The sequence below is a fragment of the Oreochromis aureus genome, linkage group 10 (genome assembly GCF_013358895.1).
Source record: "Oreochromis aureus strain Israel breed Guangdong linkage group 10, ZZ_aureus, whole genome shotgun sequence".
In the NCBI taxonomy this organism is placed as follows: Eukaryota; Metazoa; Chordata; class Actinopteri; order Cichliformes; family Cichlidae; genus Oreochromis; species Oreochromis aureus.
Window position 1 is genome coordinate 32409161 of NC_052951.1, and position 18861 is coordinate 32428021.

The 18861-nt window shown below is 43.4% G+C and overlaps 3 protein-coding genes across 12 annotated transcripts; all 3 read left to right on the forward strand.

The window, feature by feature from the left end:
* The first annotated feature begins 74 nt into the window (after positions 1 to 74).
* LOC116328505 lies at positions 75 to 4406 on the forward strand. The gene is made up of 5 exons (XM_031750313.2): positions 75 to 733; positions 1688 to 1902; positions 2645 to 2762; positions 2848 to 3007; positions 3250 to 4406. The coding sequence occupies exons 1-5, from the start codon at positions 203 to 205 to the stop codon at positions 3261 to 3263; spliced, it is 1038 nt and encodes a 345-aa protein (XP_031606173.2). The 5' UTR covers positions 75 to 202; the 3' UTR covers positions 3264 to 4406.
* A 3204-nt stretch (positions 4407 to 7610) lies between these two features.
* On the forward strand, positions 7611 to 12953 carry LOC116328529. Of its 6 annotated transcripts, none has more exons than XM_039618802.1 (7): positions 7612 to 7955; positions 10257 to 10337; positions 10482 to 11087; positions 11367 to 11572; positions 11746 to 11863; positions 12136 to 12304; positions 12410 to 12953. In XM_039618802.1, exons 3-7 carry the CDS (start codon positions 10596 to 10598, stop codon positions 12433 to 12435), a joined length of 1011 nt encoding a protein of 336 aa, XP_039474736.1. In that variant the 5' UTR covers positions 7612 to 7955; positions 10257 to 10337; positions 10482 to 10595; the 3' UTR covers positions 12436 to 12953. The 6 variants fall into 6 exon arrangements, with proteins under 6 accessions (XP_039474732.1, XP_039474736.1, XP_039474737.1 ...); XM_039618803.1 differs by having other exon boundaries at positions 12413 to 12953; XM_039618798.1 differs by having other exon boundaries at positions 7611 to 7955; positions 10464 to 11087; positions 12136 to 12953.
* Positions 12954 to 13566: 613 nt separating this feature from the next.
* On the forward strand, positions 13567 to 16587 carry LOC120442370 (GTPase IMAP family member 9-like). Of its 5 annotated transcripts, none has more exons than XM_039618809.1 (2): positions 13567 to 13827; positions 14908 to 16587. In XM_039618809.1, the coding sequence occupies exons 1-2, from the start codon at positions 13803 to 13805 to the stop codon at positions 15735 to 15737; spliced, it is 855 nt and encodes a 284-aa protein (XP_039474743.1). In that variant the 5' UTR covers positions 13567 to 13802; the 3' UTR covers positions 15738 to 16587. The 5 variants fall into 5 exon arrangements, with proteins under 5 accessions (XP_039474743.1, XP_039474744.1, XP_039474747.1 ...); XM_039618810.1 differs by having other exon boundaries at positions 14911 to 16587; XM_039618813.1 differs by lacking the exon at positions 13567 to 13827 and adding an exon at positions 14454 to 14592 and having other exon boundaries at positions 14911 to 16587.
* Positions 16588 to 18861: the final 2274 nt, after the last annotated feature.

Genomic DNA, 18861 nt, shown 5'->3' on the forward strand with positions numbered 1-18861 from the left:
TACAGAATTCTTGTTCAAGTTGATTTTTGACGATAAATTAATTAAAAATAAAAGATAAATGGTATATTAAAACGAGTGTCTGTTTGTCTGTTTGCAAGGTAGAATACTCGATAAACTCTTAAACTTCCCTTTAAAGCTGTAAAAGTAAACTTTCATTTCTTGGTACCAGCTTCAGTTACTGGGCGTGGTCTTTACAGTTTTTATGTTCGCCACCATCCTTCATCTCATCATGGATACGCGAAAAAACAGCAGAGACTACAGAGAATATTTTGTAAGGAGTGAACACTTAAAGCTGAGGAAGCTGGAATGGGCAGCTTACCATTCCTACCTGGAAACGAAAAGGACCGTGTACCTGTTCAAAAATAAAGAATGCATCCCTCCGTACCCTCGGCCGGAGTTTCACGTTTCTCATGTGAAACACGACACAGAGAGAGGGTCACTGTGCTGGATCTGGAAGGATGGAGGCTTCAAGGATCCACACGGAGGCTTCAAGGACCCTGAAGAGCCGTCCCTGGTGTGGTGGAGTCTGGCTGTTGGACCAGAGGAGATCCAATCAGCTGAGAGGAGACTCCTGAAGAAGACCTTCCCAAACCGGACCAAGCAGCAGGCCCGGAGGCAGCAGAGCTTCCTGTGGAAGTTCGCCACCTCTCCAGCCTTCAGTGAGAAGTCCAGGTATGGATCGTACCGCTTCACCTTCAGGGTGGAGGAGGTGCTGGAGGCCTACAGCGAGCAGGTACGGACTCCTTCAGTTTAAATTTAAAACACTTACTAACATTTGATAATGCTGTTTTATTACAGCAGACACGATGAGAGGCCCGCTGACTCATTACGAACTGAATTTTATTTATTCATAAGTGTTCAGTTCATCCAGCACCTACAGCCCGTCAAAACTCTGCTGACCACTCGCTTACTGTCACAGTGTAGATCATTATTATTTCAGTTATTACAGTTTTTTAAATTTGATTTCGTTTTGACTTTTTTGTTTTTAAATCATTTCAGTTCCAGGAAGTCTCCAGTTCAGTTTGTTGGTCTCAGTTTCGTTTTCATTTAGTTTTATTCATTTCGAGCTCAGTTTTAGTCTTTATGACTCATTATTGTATTTATTGAAAAGACCAGAGAAGATGTAATTTATCTGCATACATGTTCAAGTATAACCAGAAGGCTCAATCAAAAACTTCCATCTGACCTGATCAGGCAGTTTGTGATTTTACCAGATTATTAAATCACAAAACAAAAACATTTCCTTTGTAAATTTATTTTACTTTAGTTTTTCATGTTCATTAAATTTCATTTCGTTAAGTTTCAGTTTGTTGTATATAAGGTCTAATTTTTGGTGTAGTTTTATTACCGTGTAATAACCTCGGTGTAGAGGTGAGTAAACGTCTTCCTTACATTTTGCTTCCAACAGCCAGACTTGATTGTGATATTTAAAGAGTTCTACAGATTTCCTGAAGCTTTTTCAGAGCTTTTATTTGGACGTTGGCTGCTTTTTCACTCATTCTCAGTCTGGTCTTTGTACCTGACCCCAAAGCACCAAACACATGGGAGGAACCAGTGCTGCAGGGATTATAAATCTGTGACCAGCCTTTCACGAAACAGTCTGACACCAACAAAGAGCTCTAAGTTGAGCACTTGTCACATCTCTGCGTGGTGTGAAACCTCTTTAAACCTCTTTATTTGTCTCCAGTTTTGCTTTGGTGCTCCGCCCGTCTTGCGAGTGTTCAAGACCTCCCTGTACAAACAGGAAGTGGTGTATACCGTGCTGGTCCACAGCCCACACGATGACAGGCGCTTCTCCGAGTACCCCGAGCTGCCCGATGATGACCCGAACGCCGTCTGTGCTTACAGACGAGAAGAAAACATCTTCATCTGGAGGCCAGAGGCCATGTGTGGGACACACTGGTAAGAAACACGTAAAAATGTTCATGGAGTCCACCGAACCACACACTCACTGTCAGTTTATTAGATACACCTACTAAAACATCTAATCATGTGGCAGCAGCTCAGTGCATCTAGACATGTAGACATGATCAAAACGACTGAAGCTAAGCATCAGGATGGGAGGGGGAAGGTCTGACCCAGAGTGTGGCATGGCGGTTGGTGTTTCCCAGACAACCGTCCTCACACGACCACACTGTGCCATCTTCTGATTGGCTGCTTCCAGCAGAGTAACACACCATGTCACACAGCCCAGATCATCTCAAACTGGTTTACTGAACACAAGTGTTTGTATATGATGTCATGCCACTCCAAGTTTAAACACATTTAAAAAATAGCTGCTATCTGACTCAGAATCAGCTGATTTGTCTGTAATTTGTAAAATAACTTTATTATCGTTAATGAAACTTACTAACACATGTGGACTCACAGAGAGAAGATGATGGTGAAAGGAGGACCTAGTTCCTGTGCCACAGACAGTACACGGGTCCAGTTTTACTGAAAGTGTGATGTAATTAAGAGTTAGTGAGAGACAAACACTGATGCTGAACAAAAACCAGGCCGTGACTTCAGGACACTCGGAGTGTCTTTACACACAGCCGCACAAGCATCAGGTTCACCTTCAGCGCTGACCTGAGCAGCGTCAGTGAGGTGCAGCGATGGAGTTTAACCTCTGTGGGCTGATTCAGATGCTGCTTCCTCTCAGGTATGAGCTGAACTACAGACCTGAGGACAACCTGATGGAAGCCTGGGGGCCGATTAAGTACCCACAGTATTATGTTTGGGATCACGTCGCCCTCGCACTGCATGTGGAGAGCGGACAGGTACGTTCGCTCAGATCTTCACGTCGAGAATTGCTACAAATCCAGCTGCACAGACGTGTTAATTTATCCTCTGTTTCTTTTTCAGGTGCTGAAGTTCGACTCCGATCGACTGAGACAGAACCTCAAGTTCTGTGAGCGAGACGACGTGACCATCGCACCGAAATTCTACTTTGATGATTCTGAGGAAGCTCAGAGTGTGATCGAAAGTCTGTGGCCCGAGTCGTCACTGGAGAAGAATTTTGCAGGTAATAAATCAATAAAACTCTCAGTTACAAACCTTAAAGTTATATGACAGAAACTCAACTCCACATAGTTTTTATTACATCAGGCAGCCTGTTTATTTCTGCTGGAACATTTTACCATTGGAGTCTATGGGGACTGAACCAGCCTCTAGTGGTCGCTAGAGGAACTGCAGTTTTCCCACCTCGAACGTTGGCTTCCTCTTTCCTCCATCTCAGTTCCTCCTCTGCCTCTCTCCTTCTCACAGGTCTCTCTCTTTAGGCGAAGAAAACCCCACAGCAGTGTTAAAGAAGCCTGAAGACTCGGTGCTGTGAGGCAACGATCGGGGTTGAACTTCTGCAAACTTTTCCTTTTTTAAAGAAACCAAACGTACACACTGCTGTGCAAAAAGCTTGAGGCACCTCGATAAGAAGCAAACTAGTGAGAGAGCTGCTTAAAGTGTTATTGATGCTGTCAATGATAAGCCGCGCGGCTGAAGCATCAGCGCCTCTGTGTGAGCGCACTGTCACGCTAAAACATCAGCAACACTGGACCGTTGTCACTCTGTCCTGTCTGCAGGAGACCAGTCTGCAAATTTAAGATTAGAAGACGATTTCAGAAAGTAAAACTATATACAGTATTATTATTATTACGACTGTTACTGTAGTTATTTTTATGGGTCCTGTGTGAAAGTTAGGGGTGCTTTAGGACCCCCATAAAGGGTCTAAACTCACCTGTGAGTGTGACCACCTTTATTCTCAGGAATCCTGAATTCATTCAGAGCTCTTCCTTGGATGTTTCTGTCTTTTGTCATGTGATATGTGATTGTTGGGTTTTCTCAGTATCACTGTGGGGTCTTTACCTTGCAGTGTGAAACACCTGGAGGTTACTGTTGTTGTGATTTGGTGCTAAAGAAATACAACGATGATCTCACACTGCTTTGAAAATGCTGATGTTTCCTCTGAGGAGGCCGATCCATGACTGACGGTGTGTTTGGGATCATTGTCGTGCTGAAAACTGAAACTCTGGCCAATCAGATGCTTTCCAGACTGCTGGTAACAAAGTGTCTGAAGATACAATTTAAAACTGCTTCTTTGATTGGTCGTCTGTTACGTGTAAACACGACACTGGTTCAAGTGGGTGGGGTTTCTCCACTTCTATGCTTCATCATGGTGGAAGTTATACACGTAACAGTGGAGGGGCGGGGACAGAAAAACTGCTTCACATGCTTCGCTTTTGCATTTTCTTAGTTGATTTCAGATATACGATTTCCTGTAATACTGCAGATACATAATTTAGTCCCTGTGGGTATGAACACGTATGATTATGTGTTTTTATGCAGCTTCTCATGTTCATGTGCTTGAATTTCACACAGATTTCTACCTTTTTTATACAATAAGACAATAAAGTTCTTTTGAATCTGAATCTGTGTATTTATTAAGAGAACAATTGTACAATTAATTATAAACACAAAGGTTAGTTTATTTATATTCCTAGAATAATATTGAAAAGCTCTGAGACATATTAATCTATTTTGATTGACCCCACCTTGAGGTTGGACCTGTGGGCGGGGCTTATCAGAGGCTCTTGTGGGTTTACTACACATAGCTAAGAGCACCCAGCCTTCCCTGGCTCCTGGAAGGTGCTCCATCTGGGGACTGGGCTATGACTGGGAGGAATGACCTACCTGATCTCTGAGCGCTGGAGGTCGACAGTACCGGCAGGAGAAGCAGAGTGCAGCTCGAGCAGTAGCTGAAGCAAACATCTGGGTGTGGGAGGAATTTCTGAGAAACTGTCAGAAATGTTTTGGGGTTAACTGCTCTTAATTTTCACTGATTACCATCAGTCATTAGGTTGGTTTAAAGAGAATCATGGATGCCAGGCAGCAGGTGGGGCTCCATTAGTGAGGTCAGGTCTCTCCTACAGTCACATTGTCATTGTTGTAGTTTGAAGTTTGTCAGCCCTCAGAGACCCCCTGCTGGACAAGGAGAGCTTCAGATCAGAGAGAAGATCACAGACACACATACTGTGTGTTTATTGCTGATTTGAGTCAGAACTGCAGTTTAAACCTGGTGAGAAGAACAAAGAAAAGTAGAAATGAGCCTGAAAAACTCTTATCAGGGGAGCTGCAGCTGCAGGTGAGGTGAGCTTGAGAAACTGTCAAGAAATGCAGCTGGTGGGAGAGGCAGTGTTTAACAAATAGCAACCTTGAGACGGTGACAGGAAAGGCGGGTGGTCGAATGATGCTCCACCCAAGAGATCAATGCAAACATCTACCAGCCTCCAAAGCAACACGATGAGAGATAAACGAACTCCATGAGACTCTGGACCTGTTTGGTTATTATTATCACTGCCTCGTTAACACGAGAGAAGAAGAATGAAATGAGGATGTCTTCTGTGCTCAGAGGGATTTTTTAAAGGTGCCAACACAATAACTGATGTTATGTTGTGTGTATCAAAGAGCCATGTAGGGGTCAGCAGAGGTGGGAAGTAATGAAGTACAAATACTTTGTTACTGTACTTAAGTAGAATTTTCAGGTATCTGTACTTAAGTATTTATTTTTTGGACTACTTTTTTACTTTCTACTCTTTACATTATCAAAACTCGTCTCTTTAGGCTCAGCAGTATCATTTATATCTTTTTTGTTAAAGTGGGGTTAGGCCAAAAAGTGATTTCTGTTATGTAAGCTGCTATAAGTAACTTGTTGGCCTATAATATGTGAACCATATCTCAGATGTATCCCTCAAGAATAATATAAAATCATCTTGAGACACAAACGACATTCACATCACAAGAAACTGGAATCAAACTGACTTTTATGTGTTCTTTATCTTTAGGTACAATGACGCAGTTTATTGGCACTGGGAGCAGTGCAGGTGTCTGTATGTGGTATCAGCTTCGAGCGGGGGCTGCAGAAGAAGCATGAAGGGAGAAACGTTCCTATCAGCTCAACAAACATCAGCAAACACACAAACTGTTTGTGTGCAGTTTGTCTCACAGCGTGTTGCAGCTAAAGGTCCAGCTGCTGTATTTCACAGAGAGAGAAAAGAAAGAGATAACTTCACTCAGAGATGGAGAAAGATAAGAAACACAACAGGTCTGCGCTCCACTGTTGAGAGTTGTGGACCCAAATGCAGACAAATCATGTGTGGAAACAGAACTGGATATTAACGAAAAGCGAGGCGTTTAGTAAGGCTGGTGAAACAATACAAAACTAATCAATCATCTAAACTGGGAAAGCTAACATAAACCAAACAACCATAAAAACCTGGACAGGAGGAACCAAAACCATGAAGAGACACGGGGAGGTTAACAGGCTAACCAAGGTGACGAGGGAAGGGAAACACAGCTGGGATGAATGAATATAGCGACAGGACCGGAGGAAGCAAAGTGAACACACAGAATATGGGACGCAAGATTTTCAAAAATAAAACAGGAAATACTGAGACGCAGACCTAAGACACACGGCTTGACATAACATCAGGGAACTAGAAACGGGAGATGGGGCACAGACATAACTAAGAAACAATACAGAGAACACAACGGCTGGACAGATAGACTGACACAAGGGGAAACTTAACCAAAAGGAGACGAGACAAAGAGGGAGACAGAGCGAGTGTGACAGGAGGGGAGACAAAGACATCACAACATGACACGGGGACTGGGAGGAAGGAACACTCAGGGAAACGAGCAGTGGTGGTTTTTGATATGGGTGACATGGGCGGTTGCTGCCCTGACATCATGCCCGGGTATTTTGGGGATTGCATAGGCACCGATCGGTTTCTATTGCCCATTTGCAAGGAGTAAGACAGCCCTTATTTTACAAGGTGCACCTAATGCTTGCTGCACAGGGAGGAGAGGGGCGGGGCAGCGGGGGATTCTCTGGTTGGCTGGAGCGGCATCTAATAACCAGCTTGCAAAATAAAAAAATAAAAAATGAAATGAAATGTCACTGTCAACGCCTGCTTGCTGCTGCTGCTCACACACAACCTGTCGAAAAGGGAGGGGGCGTGCTGCTTCCAAATAGTGCACATTTCATACATAATGTTGCATACAAGCCCGTTATGTATTAATTAGTTTTCCTGGGTTGTGTGAAATCACAGAAAAAAATTCCTATATAAACTGAATCTGTGCACTAAGGTTGTTGTGGGGTTGGGTGTTGCTGGAGTGCAAAATTACTGATAGAAGATGGACAAGAAAAGGTCACAGCCATCAGGTCTTCAGTTTAGAACAAAAGAGAAAAGAAGAGGAGAAACGAGCAAAAGATACAGGTAAGCAGATGTGTCATTGAATGGTGGCAGGTGCATCCTGAAACAAGATAACATTCATTAGTAGGGATTGGGAAAACTTCTGTTTAGCTTTGTTAGCCACTTATTGAATCTTGTGTTGTCCAGCATAATATTAATTACCCATTAATTGGACGAGCTGTATTGTTGATTTGTCTGCGATTCTCAATGTAGGAGGAATTATAATGACTGTTAGCCACTTGCATACTCTCTCTCTCTCTCTCTCTCTCTTTCACACACACACTTTCATAAATTCAGCATGGCTCAGTATGGTCTGTGTGTGAGTGTGGGGCGTGGGCGGGGGGGGGAGGGGCGGGGGGAGTGTTCGCCCAGGGCACCAAACAGGCCAGGACCGCCCCTGGGTAGAACCGTCCTTCAATGAGCAACTTTTTTACTTTCTTACTTACATTTCGGATCCTGTACTTTTTCACTTTTACTTGAGTAAAAAGGTTGCTTCACTACTTTAACTTTTATTGGAGTATTTTTTAACACAGGTATCTGTATGTCGTTAGAGAGTCTCGTTGGTTATGTGCAGGATAATCTGCGGACGGAAAGAAAACACACAGTCAGCTGATTTCCGTTTGGAGGAGGCGGAGGGAGTAAAAACGTGGAGCTGTTCGCAGATGTTGAGGAGAGGAGACGCGGACAGTACTTTTGGTTTTACTGCATGGAAGGAGCAGAGCGTAGGTAAGATAACAGTGATAATACTAAAGGAAAACTTTGTTTGTATCGTCGGGATGGGGATCGTGTTGGTGTGTAGCCTCGGGGTTACACTGTTAACTGGTAATAATGTAACAGCGCGTTTGTAACAATGACTTTCTGATGTGTAATTAAACAGCATTCATTACTTTGACGATGAGCTACGAGATCACATGTAATGAAAGGCCTGTTGGGATGAACTTGTAATAAAAATACATGTTTGGACTCAGTGAGCAGAGAGCTCCGAGTCTTCTCAGCAAAGCTTTATTATTTACTTTTCGCTACTTCCTCTTTCTGTGCGTACGGCTCAATCACGTATTCGGTACACTCAGTGACGTTCATCAGCCAGTTCGGACTTTACAGCAGTTTCGACATCGTGGTACTGAACTGTACTGCCTGGGCTCTTTTGTTTACGCCGAGGGAGACAAGACACCTCTGCCCAGCGTCCTGAGACAATCGGTCAGTCTCTGGACAACAAACTGGACGCCCAGCGTCCCCGACTGTACCGGGGAGACAGAACGAAGGACTCAGGCAAGAAAAGGGGAGGAGGTGTGTGCTTTATGGTTAAGTCTTTGTGGGCTATGGATGTGTGTATCTTAAAAACGCACTGCTCTCAGACACTCCAGCTGCTGACCTTCAGTTCAGTTCTCCTTCAGCTGTTTACATCCCCCCACGTGGTGATAAAGCTATGGCTATGGACGACCTGTATGACGTCATTAGAGGACTTGATTACAAAAATCCTGAAGCTGCCTTTATTGTGTTGGAAGACTTTAACAGAGCCACCATGAAGAAACTTCCCTACAGGAGGTGATCAAACACTGGATCACTCCATTCAAGGAATGCTACAAACCCCTCCCCCATCTAGCTTTTGGCAATGCAGAGCATTGTCCCACACTGCTGCTGCCTGCATACAGACAAAGGCTTAAACAGGACAAAACAGTTTCCAGGGTCATTTACAAATGGGACAGTGAGGCTGAGAGGGTCTTACAGGCCTGCTTTGAGACAACTGACTGGCAGATATTTGAGGATGCAGCTGATGGCAACATCAGTAAATTCACAGACTCTGTTATAGGCTATACTGGAAACAAGCATGCAGCGTTCAGTCCACCGTGTCTCTTGCAGATGAGCTCAACAACTTCTGCGCTCGTTTTGATGCAGAAAACATAAAGCAAGTCCTTTTTCCTCAGGCAGGCAGTGAGGCTGTAACCTTAATACTTGAAATAGAAGATGTGAGATGGTCTTTCAAAAAGGTCAACCCAAAACTTGCCTCGAAGCTCGTCGACCTTGGGCTGGGAACGTCTATCCGCAGATGGATTCTGAACTGTGGGTGGTGAGAGTTGGTAAGCACACCTCCTCAACACTTATTTTAAACACAGGGTCGTGTGCTTAGCCCCCTCCTGTGTTCCATGTTCACACACGACTGTGTTGCTAAACATAAGTGCAACACCATTATCAAGTTTGTGGATGACAAAACAATCATAGGCCTCATCACAGACAACGATGAGACGGCCTGTAGAGTGGAGGTGATGGCGCTGTACATGTTGTGTCTGGATAATAACCTGTCTCTCAACGTCAGCAAAACAAAGGAAATGATAGTGGACTACCGGAAACGACCAGTTGGGGAACACCAGCCCATCCACATCAACGGTGTCAAGGTCCAAAGGGTCAGCAACTTCAAATTCCTTGGAGTAAATGTCACTGAGGATCTCTCCTGGACCCTCCACACGGACGCTGCTATCAGGAAAGCTCATCAGCGACTCTACTTCCTGAGGAAGCTGAAGAAGTTTGTCATGAACGCCAACATCACCTCAAATTTCTACAGGTGTGCGATCGAGAGTTTGCTGACAAGCTGCTTTACAGTTTGGTACAGAAGCTGCTCTGCCAGCAGCGGCAAATCACTACAGAGGGTGGTGAAGGCAGCAGAGCACATCACTGGCATGAGGCTTCCTGCCATTCAGGTCATTTATCTGTAGCGATGCCTCTGTAAAGCACACAGCATCATCAAGGACCACAGCCACCCAGCACATCAGCTCTTCTCCTTGTTACCGTCTGGCAGACGTTACAGGAGTCTGTCTGCTCTGACTACAAGACTCAAAAACTGTTTTTACCATCAAGCCATCTGACACCTCAACTACAACATCTGAACACACGCACACACACACACACACACACACACACACACACACACACACACACACACACACACACACACACACACACACACACACACACACACACACACACACACACATCACACTTCATTTCTTATCATACTGTCTGTGTTCCCAGCTTTATCAAAGAGGAAAATCTTCAGCCTAATCATCAACTCCTGTCTCCTGGATCCAGCTGCGACAAAGCTTTCAGGCTCCTGTGAGTGAGTTCCTATAATGAGTAATCACCCCTGGGTGCTTAAAGAAATCTTATCCAGCGACTCACACCCAGTGCTGATCATGCTGATTACAATAACAGTGTGTTATTGTGTGTGTGTGTTCAAAGATGAACTTTTATTTCCAGATAACCAGCTGATGACACTGCCTGACATATACTGAGCTGTCAGAGCTGCTCTCCACATCAGCAGAGAGTGACACTGACAGTCTGGACGGTGTGTTTGATCGACATCATCGGATCATGCAGAGACAAGGAAACATCAAAGAACAAAAACATTATAAAGCGAGGCATTTAAAGCTGAATGATTTGAAACAGGAAGCTCAAGATACTCATTTGTACAAGAAGTACCTCTGCAAAGACGACATCCCTCCGTACCCCGGACCTGGAGAGGTTTCACTTGAGTTTCATGTGTCTCGGCTGAAGCACGACACATACAAATTAGAAGAGATCAAGAATGACGGAGGCTTCAAGGATCCAAACAGCGGCTCAAAGGATCCAGACAGACTGTCCCTGGTGTGGTGGAGTCTGGCTGTGGCACCAGAGGAGATCCAGTCAGCTGAGAGGAGGCTCCTGGAGGAGGCCTTCCCAAACTGGACCGAGGAGCAGGCCCGGCGGAAGCAGGGCTTCCTGGTGGACTTTGCCTCGTCTCCAGCCTTCAGTGAGAAGTCCAGGTATGGATCGTACCGCTTCACCTTCACTGTGGAGGAGGTGCTGGAGGCCTACAGCAAGCAGGTACGGACTCCTTCATGTAAATTAACATTAATTAACTCAATGAAGTTTTATTTTTTAAACTTTTTAAACTTGATTTTGTCAGTGTAGCACCTCAGACTGAAAAAGCTCCCTGACTACATGTAATCAATGATTTTCTGTTTTTAGCTGGTCAGCTTCACCTCAGTGGAACATTTTGTGTATTATGTGTTTGACTGAGACGTCTGTACAACGTCCCGGCTCACTGATGAAGCCCGGTGTAGTTGGTGTGAGTCTCTCATCAAAACATGTTTTTTTTTCCAGTTTTGCTCCGGCCGCCCGCCCGTCATGCGTGTTCTCAGGACTTCCCTGTACAGACAGGAAGTGATGTATGCTGTGCTGGTCCACAGCTCAGACAGTGATTGGCTCTTCGCTGAGTATCCCATCCTGCCCGACGCTCCGAACACTGTCTGTGCTTACAGGGACGGACGCTTCACCTGGAGGCCCGAGGCCATGTGCGGGACACACAAGTAAGAAACAGATGTTACAACACACACACACACACACACACACACACACACACACACACACACACTCTCAGAATAATCTGTTTTTTTTATATTTACTGAAGTCAGACAACATTCGGTGGATGTTCCTGATCCTTTAAAGACTGTCAGCTGATTCAGACGCTGCTTCCTCTCAGATATGTGCTTTTACAAAGACGTGACAAAAACCTGATGGAAGCTTGGGGACTGATTCAGGATCCACAGTATTATGTTTGGGACCACGTCGCCATCGCCCTGCATGTGGAGGGTGGGCAGGTACCTTCACTGCTCCTCCTCCTCACACACCTGCAGAAACATCATGTGTTTAAACTTCTTGAAGCTGGAGGAAGCTTTTTGATTCTTGTCTTTCTGAGTTTTTGTTCTTTGTGTGTTTCTGCCAGAGTTGGTGTGTTTGGAGGTTTGATGAATAAATGAACATGTTTACTGTAAATAAACTAAACGTTTCAGTTCTGTTTGAGTTTCATTTTGTAGGTTTTTTGTGTAAAACTGTTGCTTGTTGTTTTCTCTCTGTTCATTTTCTTTTCCAGGTGCTGAAGTTTGATTCTGATGATCTGAGGAAGAACCTCACGTTCTGTGAGCCTGACGCTGTGACAGTCACACCTGAATCTGACTTTCAACATTACGAGGATGCTCAAAACCTGGTCGCTCGTTTGTGGCCACTGAAGAAGGAAGTTTCACTCCAGCAGAGAATCAGAGGTAATAAATCAATAATCAATAACAGGCTGAGTTCCTGCTTCACCTCCTGACACAGCCGATGAGCTGTGAGCTGTAAACGTCTCCTAAACTAACCTTCTTCATCAGCAGGCTCTACAGGCTCTCTGCGGTGAGACGACGCCCTCAGTCTGAGCTCTGCACACTTTGATCTTTTCTTTCATTTTGAATAAATCAAACATAGAGCTTCATGTTGGTGTGGTTTAAACTCCTGACTGTGCACGTTTTTAATATTTTATATTGTTGTTGTCATTTTTCATCACCCTGAGGCTGTCTTTGAGGTTTCTCCACCTTTATTCTCCTTTTTCTGAGCGACTGCAGCATCACCGGCTGCACAGTGAACCATGGTGGAGGTTACACAGAAGGAAGCAGCCGAGAGGAACGAACACAGAAAAACTGTTTGACGTGACTTTTTTATTCGATTAGTTTATTAAAGGTTTATTACATGAATTTCCAAAGTGCGCAGCAAAAGACCAAAGACAGATAAAACACACATGATGAGTATAAACATGTGATTATGTGTTTCACTGCACTCTGTCCTGTCTGTGTGTGATGTGTTCATGTGACTGAATCAAAGACTAATTACTTTGTACACACAAAAAGTGGACAATAAAGTTGTTTTGAATATTTTGGCTGTTTTCCGTGTTCAGGTGTCTTCATAGCTCCTCCTCCTCACTCTTCACACACCTGAAGCTTTTCACATCAGATCATTTGTTGCTGTCTTTGTTAAATCAGTCCAACATGTTACTAAAAGTGCTCCGAACGACCATCGATTCCTGATTCTATCAAATGTGACGTGTAACAGCGCCGCCCTGTGGTCAGAGATGGTATTACACCCACACTGAGGTTGAGAGAGGTGAAGCACATCAGCAGAGTGTCTGATAGATGACATTCAACTAAAATGACAATAAATCTGTAACCTGAAAGGGAACCCAGAGGAAACTGTTCCCAATCTTTCATTTAAACCATCATTTATTTCAAAAATAAATATAAAATAAAAAACATTCCTCCTTCAGGTCGTCTTTTTCACTGGAACTAAGGAGCCGAGCTACTACTGAAAAACAACCTTACACTGAACTACAACCAAAATAACTGAATGTAAATATGAGGAAACCAACACAAAAATACTTCTAAAAAGGCACAAAACTGCAAACACTGCAGTAACATAAGACTCAAACAGAAACTGAAAGTGCAAAACTGCTGATCTGTCCAGGATCGTGATAATCTGTTATCAGTGTTTCCTGACAGCAGATTTCGTTCATCTCACAGGCTCCTACATCTGCTTGAATGTGCTTTTAAGACCAGGCAAACGATCAATATCAGATGACCTGATTGATGTGACGTAAAGGAAGCTTTTAAAAACTGTGACAGAGCTTTGCTGCAGAAACACAGAGCTCTGCCAAAGAGGAGGGCTGAAAGACGTCACGGAGCTGAGAGCAGAACATCAGCAGAGACAAAGATTATCTGCCCGTAAAAGACGAACATGGACAGCAATCCTGCTTCACCCTGTGAGTTATTTATAACTTTTATTGTTATATAAGAAATTTCAGGTTCATATAAAGTTTTTATAAGGAGAACATGAGGTTTTGTATTCATTACATTGATGAATTCATTGTTTTCAGGCAAGTGATTTCTCTTTGTGAATGTGTGTGTGTGTGTGGTGCTAAAACTGGTCACTCTCATTCTGTTCTATATTTATTTGACCTCTACTTTCCTGTTACAGCCAAATGTGCTGTAACGCAAAAACTGAAAAGCTTTTGTGACAACAAAGCATAAAATCCAACAGGTAACAACCAAATTAACTGTATTTAGACAGCGTTAAAATGAAAACTCTTTCATGTCTTTGTGAAAATTTCAGGGAGTTTTTATTCAGACTGAAGCTGCTCCACCATTACAAGCAGAAAGAAACCTGAGTAGATCTCACAAAAAAGACGACCTGAACATTAAAGTCAATTTATTTGTTGCTGTGCAGGTGTGTGTTATGTGCAGTGTTGCAGATGTGTCAGAGGACCTGTATATGTAAAAACCTGCTTTACTCAGCACTCATTGGTCAGATCAGAGAAAAAATAAAAACTGTCTTGGCTGCATCTCAGAAGGCTGCAGTGGTTTGATGCTGACAAAATCTGTCTTCCTTAAACCTCCATCAGAAGCAGGCTCTGGGAGGGGCGGCCGTGTGCCGTGAGCGGTTGGAGTTGAGTGGAAGAAGACAGGACAAGGACACGCTGTAGAAGAGAGCCAGAGATCAATAATAAGAAATGATTAAATGCAGAGAGGTGCATAAACACACATCTTTGTCTCCCTCCCCTCAGAGGGCGGGCCCTCCCTGAGGCTGAGCTCATTGCTGAACAGAAAGTGTTCTGTGTGCATGTTATCAGCTACTGACTCATGGAGGAAAGTACTGATATCAGTGAAAGGAGTAGAAGGAGACGTGAAACAGCTGGGCTTATAAAACTGCTGCGTCATCTGTGTCGCAGTGATATCATTTCATGCTGATGAATGATGCCACCCAGAGGTGTGATTAGAAATAAAGTGGATGTGGAATGCTTCTCTTTGGAAAACCTCATCGATGACATGTTGATCTTCTTCAGCAGATGCAGCAGACGAACATCTCAGGATCGTGATGGTTGGGAAAACTGGAGCTGGGAAGAGTGCAGCAGGAAACATCATCTTAGAAAGAAGAGTTTTTAAATCCACTTCAGCTTCATCTTCAATAACAGCAGAGTGTCAGAAGGAAACATCAGAGTTTGGGGGTCAAACACTGGCTGTAGTTGATACTCCAGGTCTGTTTGATACCAAACTATCTCTAGAGCAGGTGGTGAAAGAGATCAGTAAGTGTATCTCCTTTGCTGCTCCTGGTCCTCACGTGTTCCTGGTTGTGATCCAACCAAACAGATTTACCAAAGAAGAACAAGAAACAGTGAAAATCATTCAGAAGATATTCGGAGATGAAGCAGCACGCTACACTATGGCCTTGTTCACCCACGGAGACGATCTGGAAGCAGATGAAGTCAGTGTAGAAGATTTAATTAATGGAAATAAAGAACTCAGTGACTTCATCAGTCAGTGTGAGGGAGGATATCATGTTTTTAACAACAGAGTAAAGGATCCCTCTCAGGTCAAAGAGCTGATGAAGAAGATCAACACAATGGTCCAGAGAAACGGAGGAAGCTGCTACAGCAAAGAGATGTTTGAAGAAGCTGAGAAAGCAATAAAAGCAGAAATGGATCGACTCCTGGAAGAAAATCCAGAGATGTCAGAAGAAGAAGCCAGAAGACGGGCAGAAAGAAAAAACGAGTACATCAGGGCTTGTGGGATAGGGGCGAGCGTTGGAAGTGTCTTAGGCCCAGTGGGAGCAGCAGTGGGAGCAGGAGTGGCAGCTGCAGGTGTAGCACTGAAACATGCATGTGCCATACAGTGAAGGTGAAGAATGAAGGTTCATAATCTACATATTTCCACCTCAGAGTTGGTACATATGAGTTGGTATGCAGACGACTCAGCACTATACTCAAAATTAATGCAGTGGAATAGAACAGAAATATATCCCACTATTATAAATACACAGCATTATATGGCCATATCAGACCTATAATGGAAAAATTCTAGTTAACCCTCACATGTAGATTTAGGTGGTTAGAACTTCACTGCATGATTTTGCACAGCTATGCATGCTTAGATGGCTGAGAATAAAAGAGGAGCTGAGACGCCCCAGAGTTGACTGTGAACTGTGATGTTTGATGTGTGTCTGTTCTCCTGTGAGTAGTAAGAAATACTTTGACCACAGCTCTTTCTGTGTTGCAGACTTCAGTTACAAAATTCCACGACAGAATGCAAACAGCTTGTTGATTGGATGAGAATCTTGGAGCTGCATGAGCAAATGTAACTATGTTCACTAATAAAGGTTGTGTTTTCTGTGTTTCCATTTATGCATAAATCAATACACTTGTGATGTAAATGAGTATAGTAATGTAAATGTAGTCCTCTTACATACTGAATACTGCAGTGTTCGTGGCTGCATGAGAGAGAGGCTCTCCTGCTGGTACAGCAGACATTACTGTCTCTTCATGCTGGAGGTGGGACATAAATTCCCACTGTGGGCGAGCCCTGCCACTCTGACCAGCTGCTGCTGAATGTGCTCCTTGTGTTTGGACCACACAGTGTGTATGAACAATAAAGCTGTGCAAAGTTCTCAACACAGTGTTTAAACTAAAATCATAGCATGAACTTCATGTATGTTCTACCAGAGTAATAAATAAAAGACATCAAATAACCTTCTGTGGGGAGACTGCTATTGTACACACACACACACACACACACACACACACACACACACACACACACACACACACACACACACACACACACACACACACACACAGTGTTTTAACCTTTTGTGACCATATAAGTGTTACAATGGATGATGCTTGTATTGACTGAATAAAAGGCTGCAGGGAAACAGGTGAGGAGCGTTCAGCTCCTCGAGCTTGGTTCTGACCAGCCTTCCCTTGCTAGCAAGAAAAAAAACCAAAAATGTTTCACCATTTGTACCAATGACTGTAGAAAACATGGACGACCTCAGAGCCAGAACACCTCTATCGCCCCTCCTATTCACCCACACTTACAAAGCAATCTGACCATACCTGAACTGATTTACAAATGCAAACACCCATATCTGAATAAATACTGATCATTTAGACACAATTTATTAAGTTCAGTTTCATGAATTGGATGATTTTGTCTTTCTAACAGCTTTCTGTGCACACAGACGTCTAAAACTACAGTAACATCCAGCTCACTCACTCACAGCTTGTTTAATGAGTTGCTGCTTATTTAAACCATAAATCAAAGTGCTGATCAAATAGTTTGATGTATGGTCAGAATTCTTTGTATTTGTGTGCCCGTGTGTTTGTCTGGTGTGTATTTGAGTTTGTGTTTGTGGTGCAGTGGAGGAGGTAAGCTGTCAGGTGTGTTAGATAAGTGGATGGCTGTAGAAGACGTAAATGGATCCCAACATTGTGAGGGAGTTTCTGGAGTTTAAACTCCAACTGGTCTCCTGAAAGGTTTCCCAGAGAGAGATTCATAGTCAGAGCTGAAACCTTCAGGATAAAGGGCGAGCACAGCATCTCCTTTCATGTGGATGTCTCAGTGTAGTTTTCACTTTTCATGTTGAATCTAGATGGAGACCTGTAACATGAACACAAGCAGGAAAATATGCTCTGTCCTGCCAAAGAGGCCAGTGATATTTTTGATGTTAGCCAACAATGGTTGAGCTGATTCAGTCAAAATGAGCCTCAAACACAGGTTGTTTTTTTTTTTTTCTTTTTTTGTCTTTTTTGTTTTTCTATGTAACACAAACTATCTGCAGCTGTGCTGATTGTTCTCAACAGCTGGAATAAATTTGTGATGATGTTTTTAGTATTTTAATGTTAGTCTGTTTGTCAAAAGGTTGCTCAGTGTCCACAATGCCAGCGTCCGCAGTCCAATATTAAAGAAACACTCCAATAGAGGTCATTTAGCAGTATGGTCCTGTTAAAAGGGAGTTTTTCCTTCCCACTATCACCAAAGTGCTCATACGGCATCATGTGATTGTTGGAGTTCTGTTTTCTCTGTATTATTGCAGGGTCTTCACCTTACACTGTAAAGCCCCTTGAGGCAATTGTTGTTATTTGATGCTAAAATAAATAAAATGAAATTGGAATATTTATGTGCATATCCTCATTGTGGCAGTTTTCAGATTTATTTGTCCTTTGTTAGGGGCGATCATGGCTCAGGAGTTGGCAGTTTGTCTTGTAATCAGAAGGTTGCCGGTTTGAGCCCCGGCTCCGACAGTCTTGGTCGTCGTGTCCTTGGGCAAGACACTTCACCCGTTGCCTACTGGTGGTGGTCAGAGGGCCCGGTGGCGCCAGTGTCCGGCAGCCTCGCCTCTGTCAGTGTGCCCCAGGGCGGCTGTGGCTACAATGTAGCTTGCCATCACCAGTGTGTGAATGGGTGGATGACTGAATGTAGTGTAGCTTTGGGGTCATAGGGACTAAGTAAAGCTATACAAATACAGGCCATTTACCATTTATTTATCCAGGTTAAAAATCTCATTGAGATAAAAAATGTTATTTCCAAGAGAGACCTGGCATCAGGGCAACAAAAGTCAAAATACATGTACCACACAAGTACATAACATTTAAAACAAATACAATATCCCGTACGAACCTCATCTGAGAGGAACACCACATAGATCTTTCCCTGGGTAGGACACAACTTGAACAGAAATAAACATCTTTATTTTAAAGATATAGTTAAGATACAAACACAGACTTCAGGTCGGAGCTGCATCCTATTTGATAACTTGGCTCAAAAAGACAGATTTATCTAAAATCTATTAAAGTTTTACTGCACAGTGTGGTTGGGTTTAAACAGAAAGCTGAGGAGACGGAAGAACATGGTTGAGTTATTTGTATATTTATAATATTTCTTGCAATAGGTCAGTACTGAAGCTCATCCTGAAACATAAGTGATGCAGATCATCAACATATCACCATCATGTTCATTCA

Excerpts from the sequence above, each read along its gene's own strand:
- LOC116328505 (XM_031750313.2), top strand. The coding sequence starts at position 203 with ATGTTCGCCACCATCCTTCATCTCATCATGGATACGCGAAAAAACAGC. Across the intron at positions 734-1,687 it reads TGGAGGCCTACAGCGAGCAG|TTTTGCTTTGGTGCTCCGCC; the intron begins GTACGGACTCCT and ends ATTTGTCTCCAG. Across the intron at positions 2,763-2,847 it reads TGCATGTGGAGAGCGGACAG|GTGCTGAAGTTCGACTCCGA; the intron begins GTACGTTCGCTC and ends TTTCTTTTTCAG.
- LOC116328529 (XM_039618798.1), top strand. The coding sequence starts at position 10,596 with ATGCAGAGACAAGGAAACATCAAAGAACAAAAACATTATAAAGCGAGG. Across the intron at positions 11,088-11,366 it reads TGGAGGCCTACAGCAAGCAG|TTTTGCTCCGGCCGCCCGCC; the intron begins GTACGGACTCCT and ends TTTTTTTTCCAG. Across the intron at positions 11,864-12,135 it reads TGCATGTGGAGGGTGGGCAG|GTGCTGAAGTTTGATTCTGA; the intron begins GTACCTTCACTG and ends TTTCTTTTCCAG.
- LOC120442370 (XM_039618809.1), top strand. The coding sequence starts at position 13,803 with ATGGACAGCAATCCTGCTTCACCCT. Across the intron at positions 13,828-14,907 it reads CAGCAATCCTGCTTCACCCT|CAGATGCAGCAGACGAACAT; the intron begins GTGAGTTATTTA and ends GATCTTCTTCAG.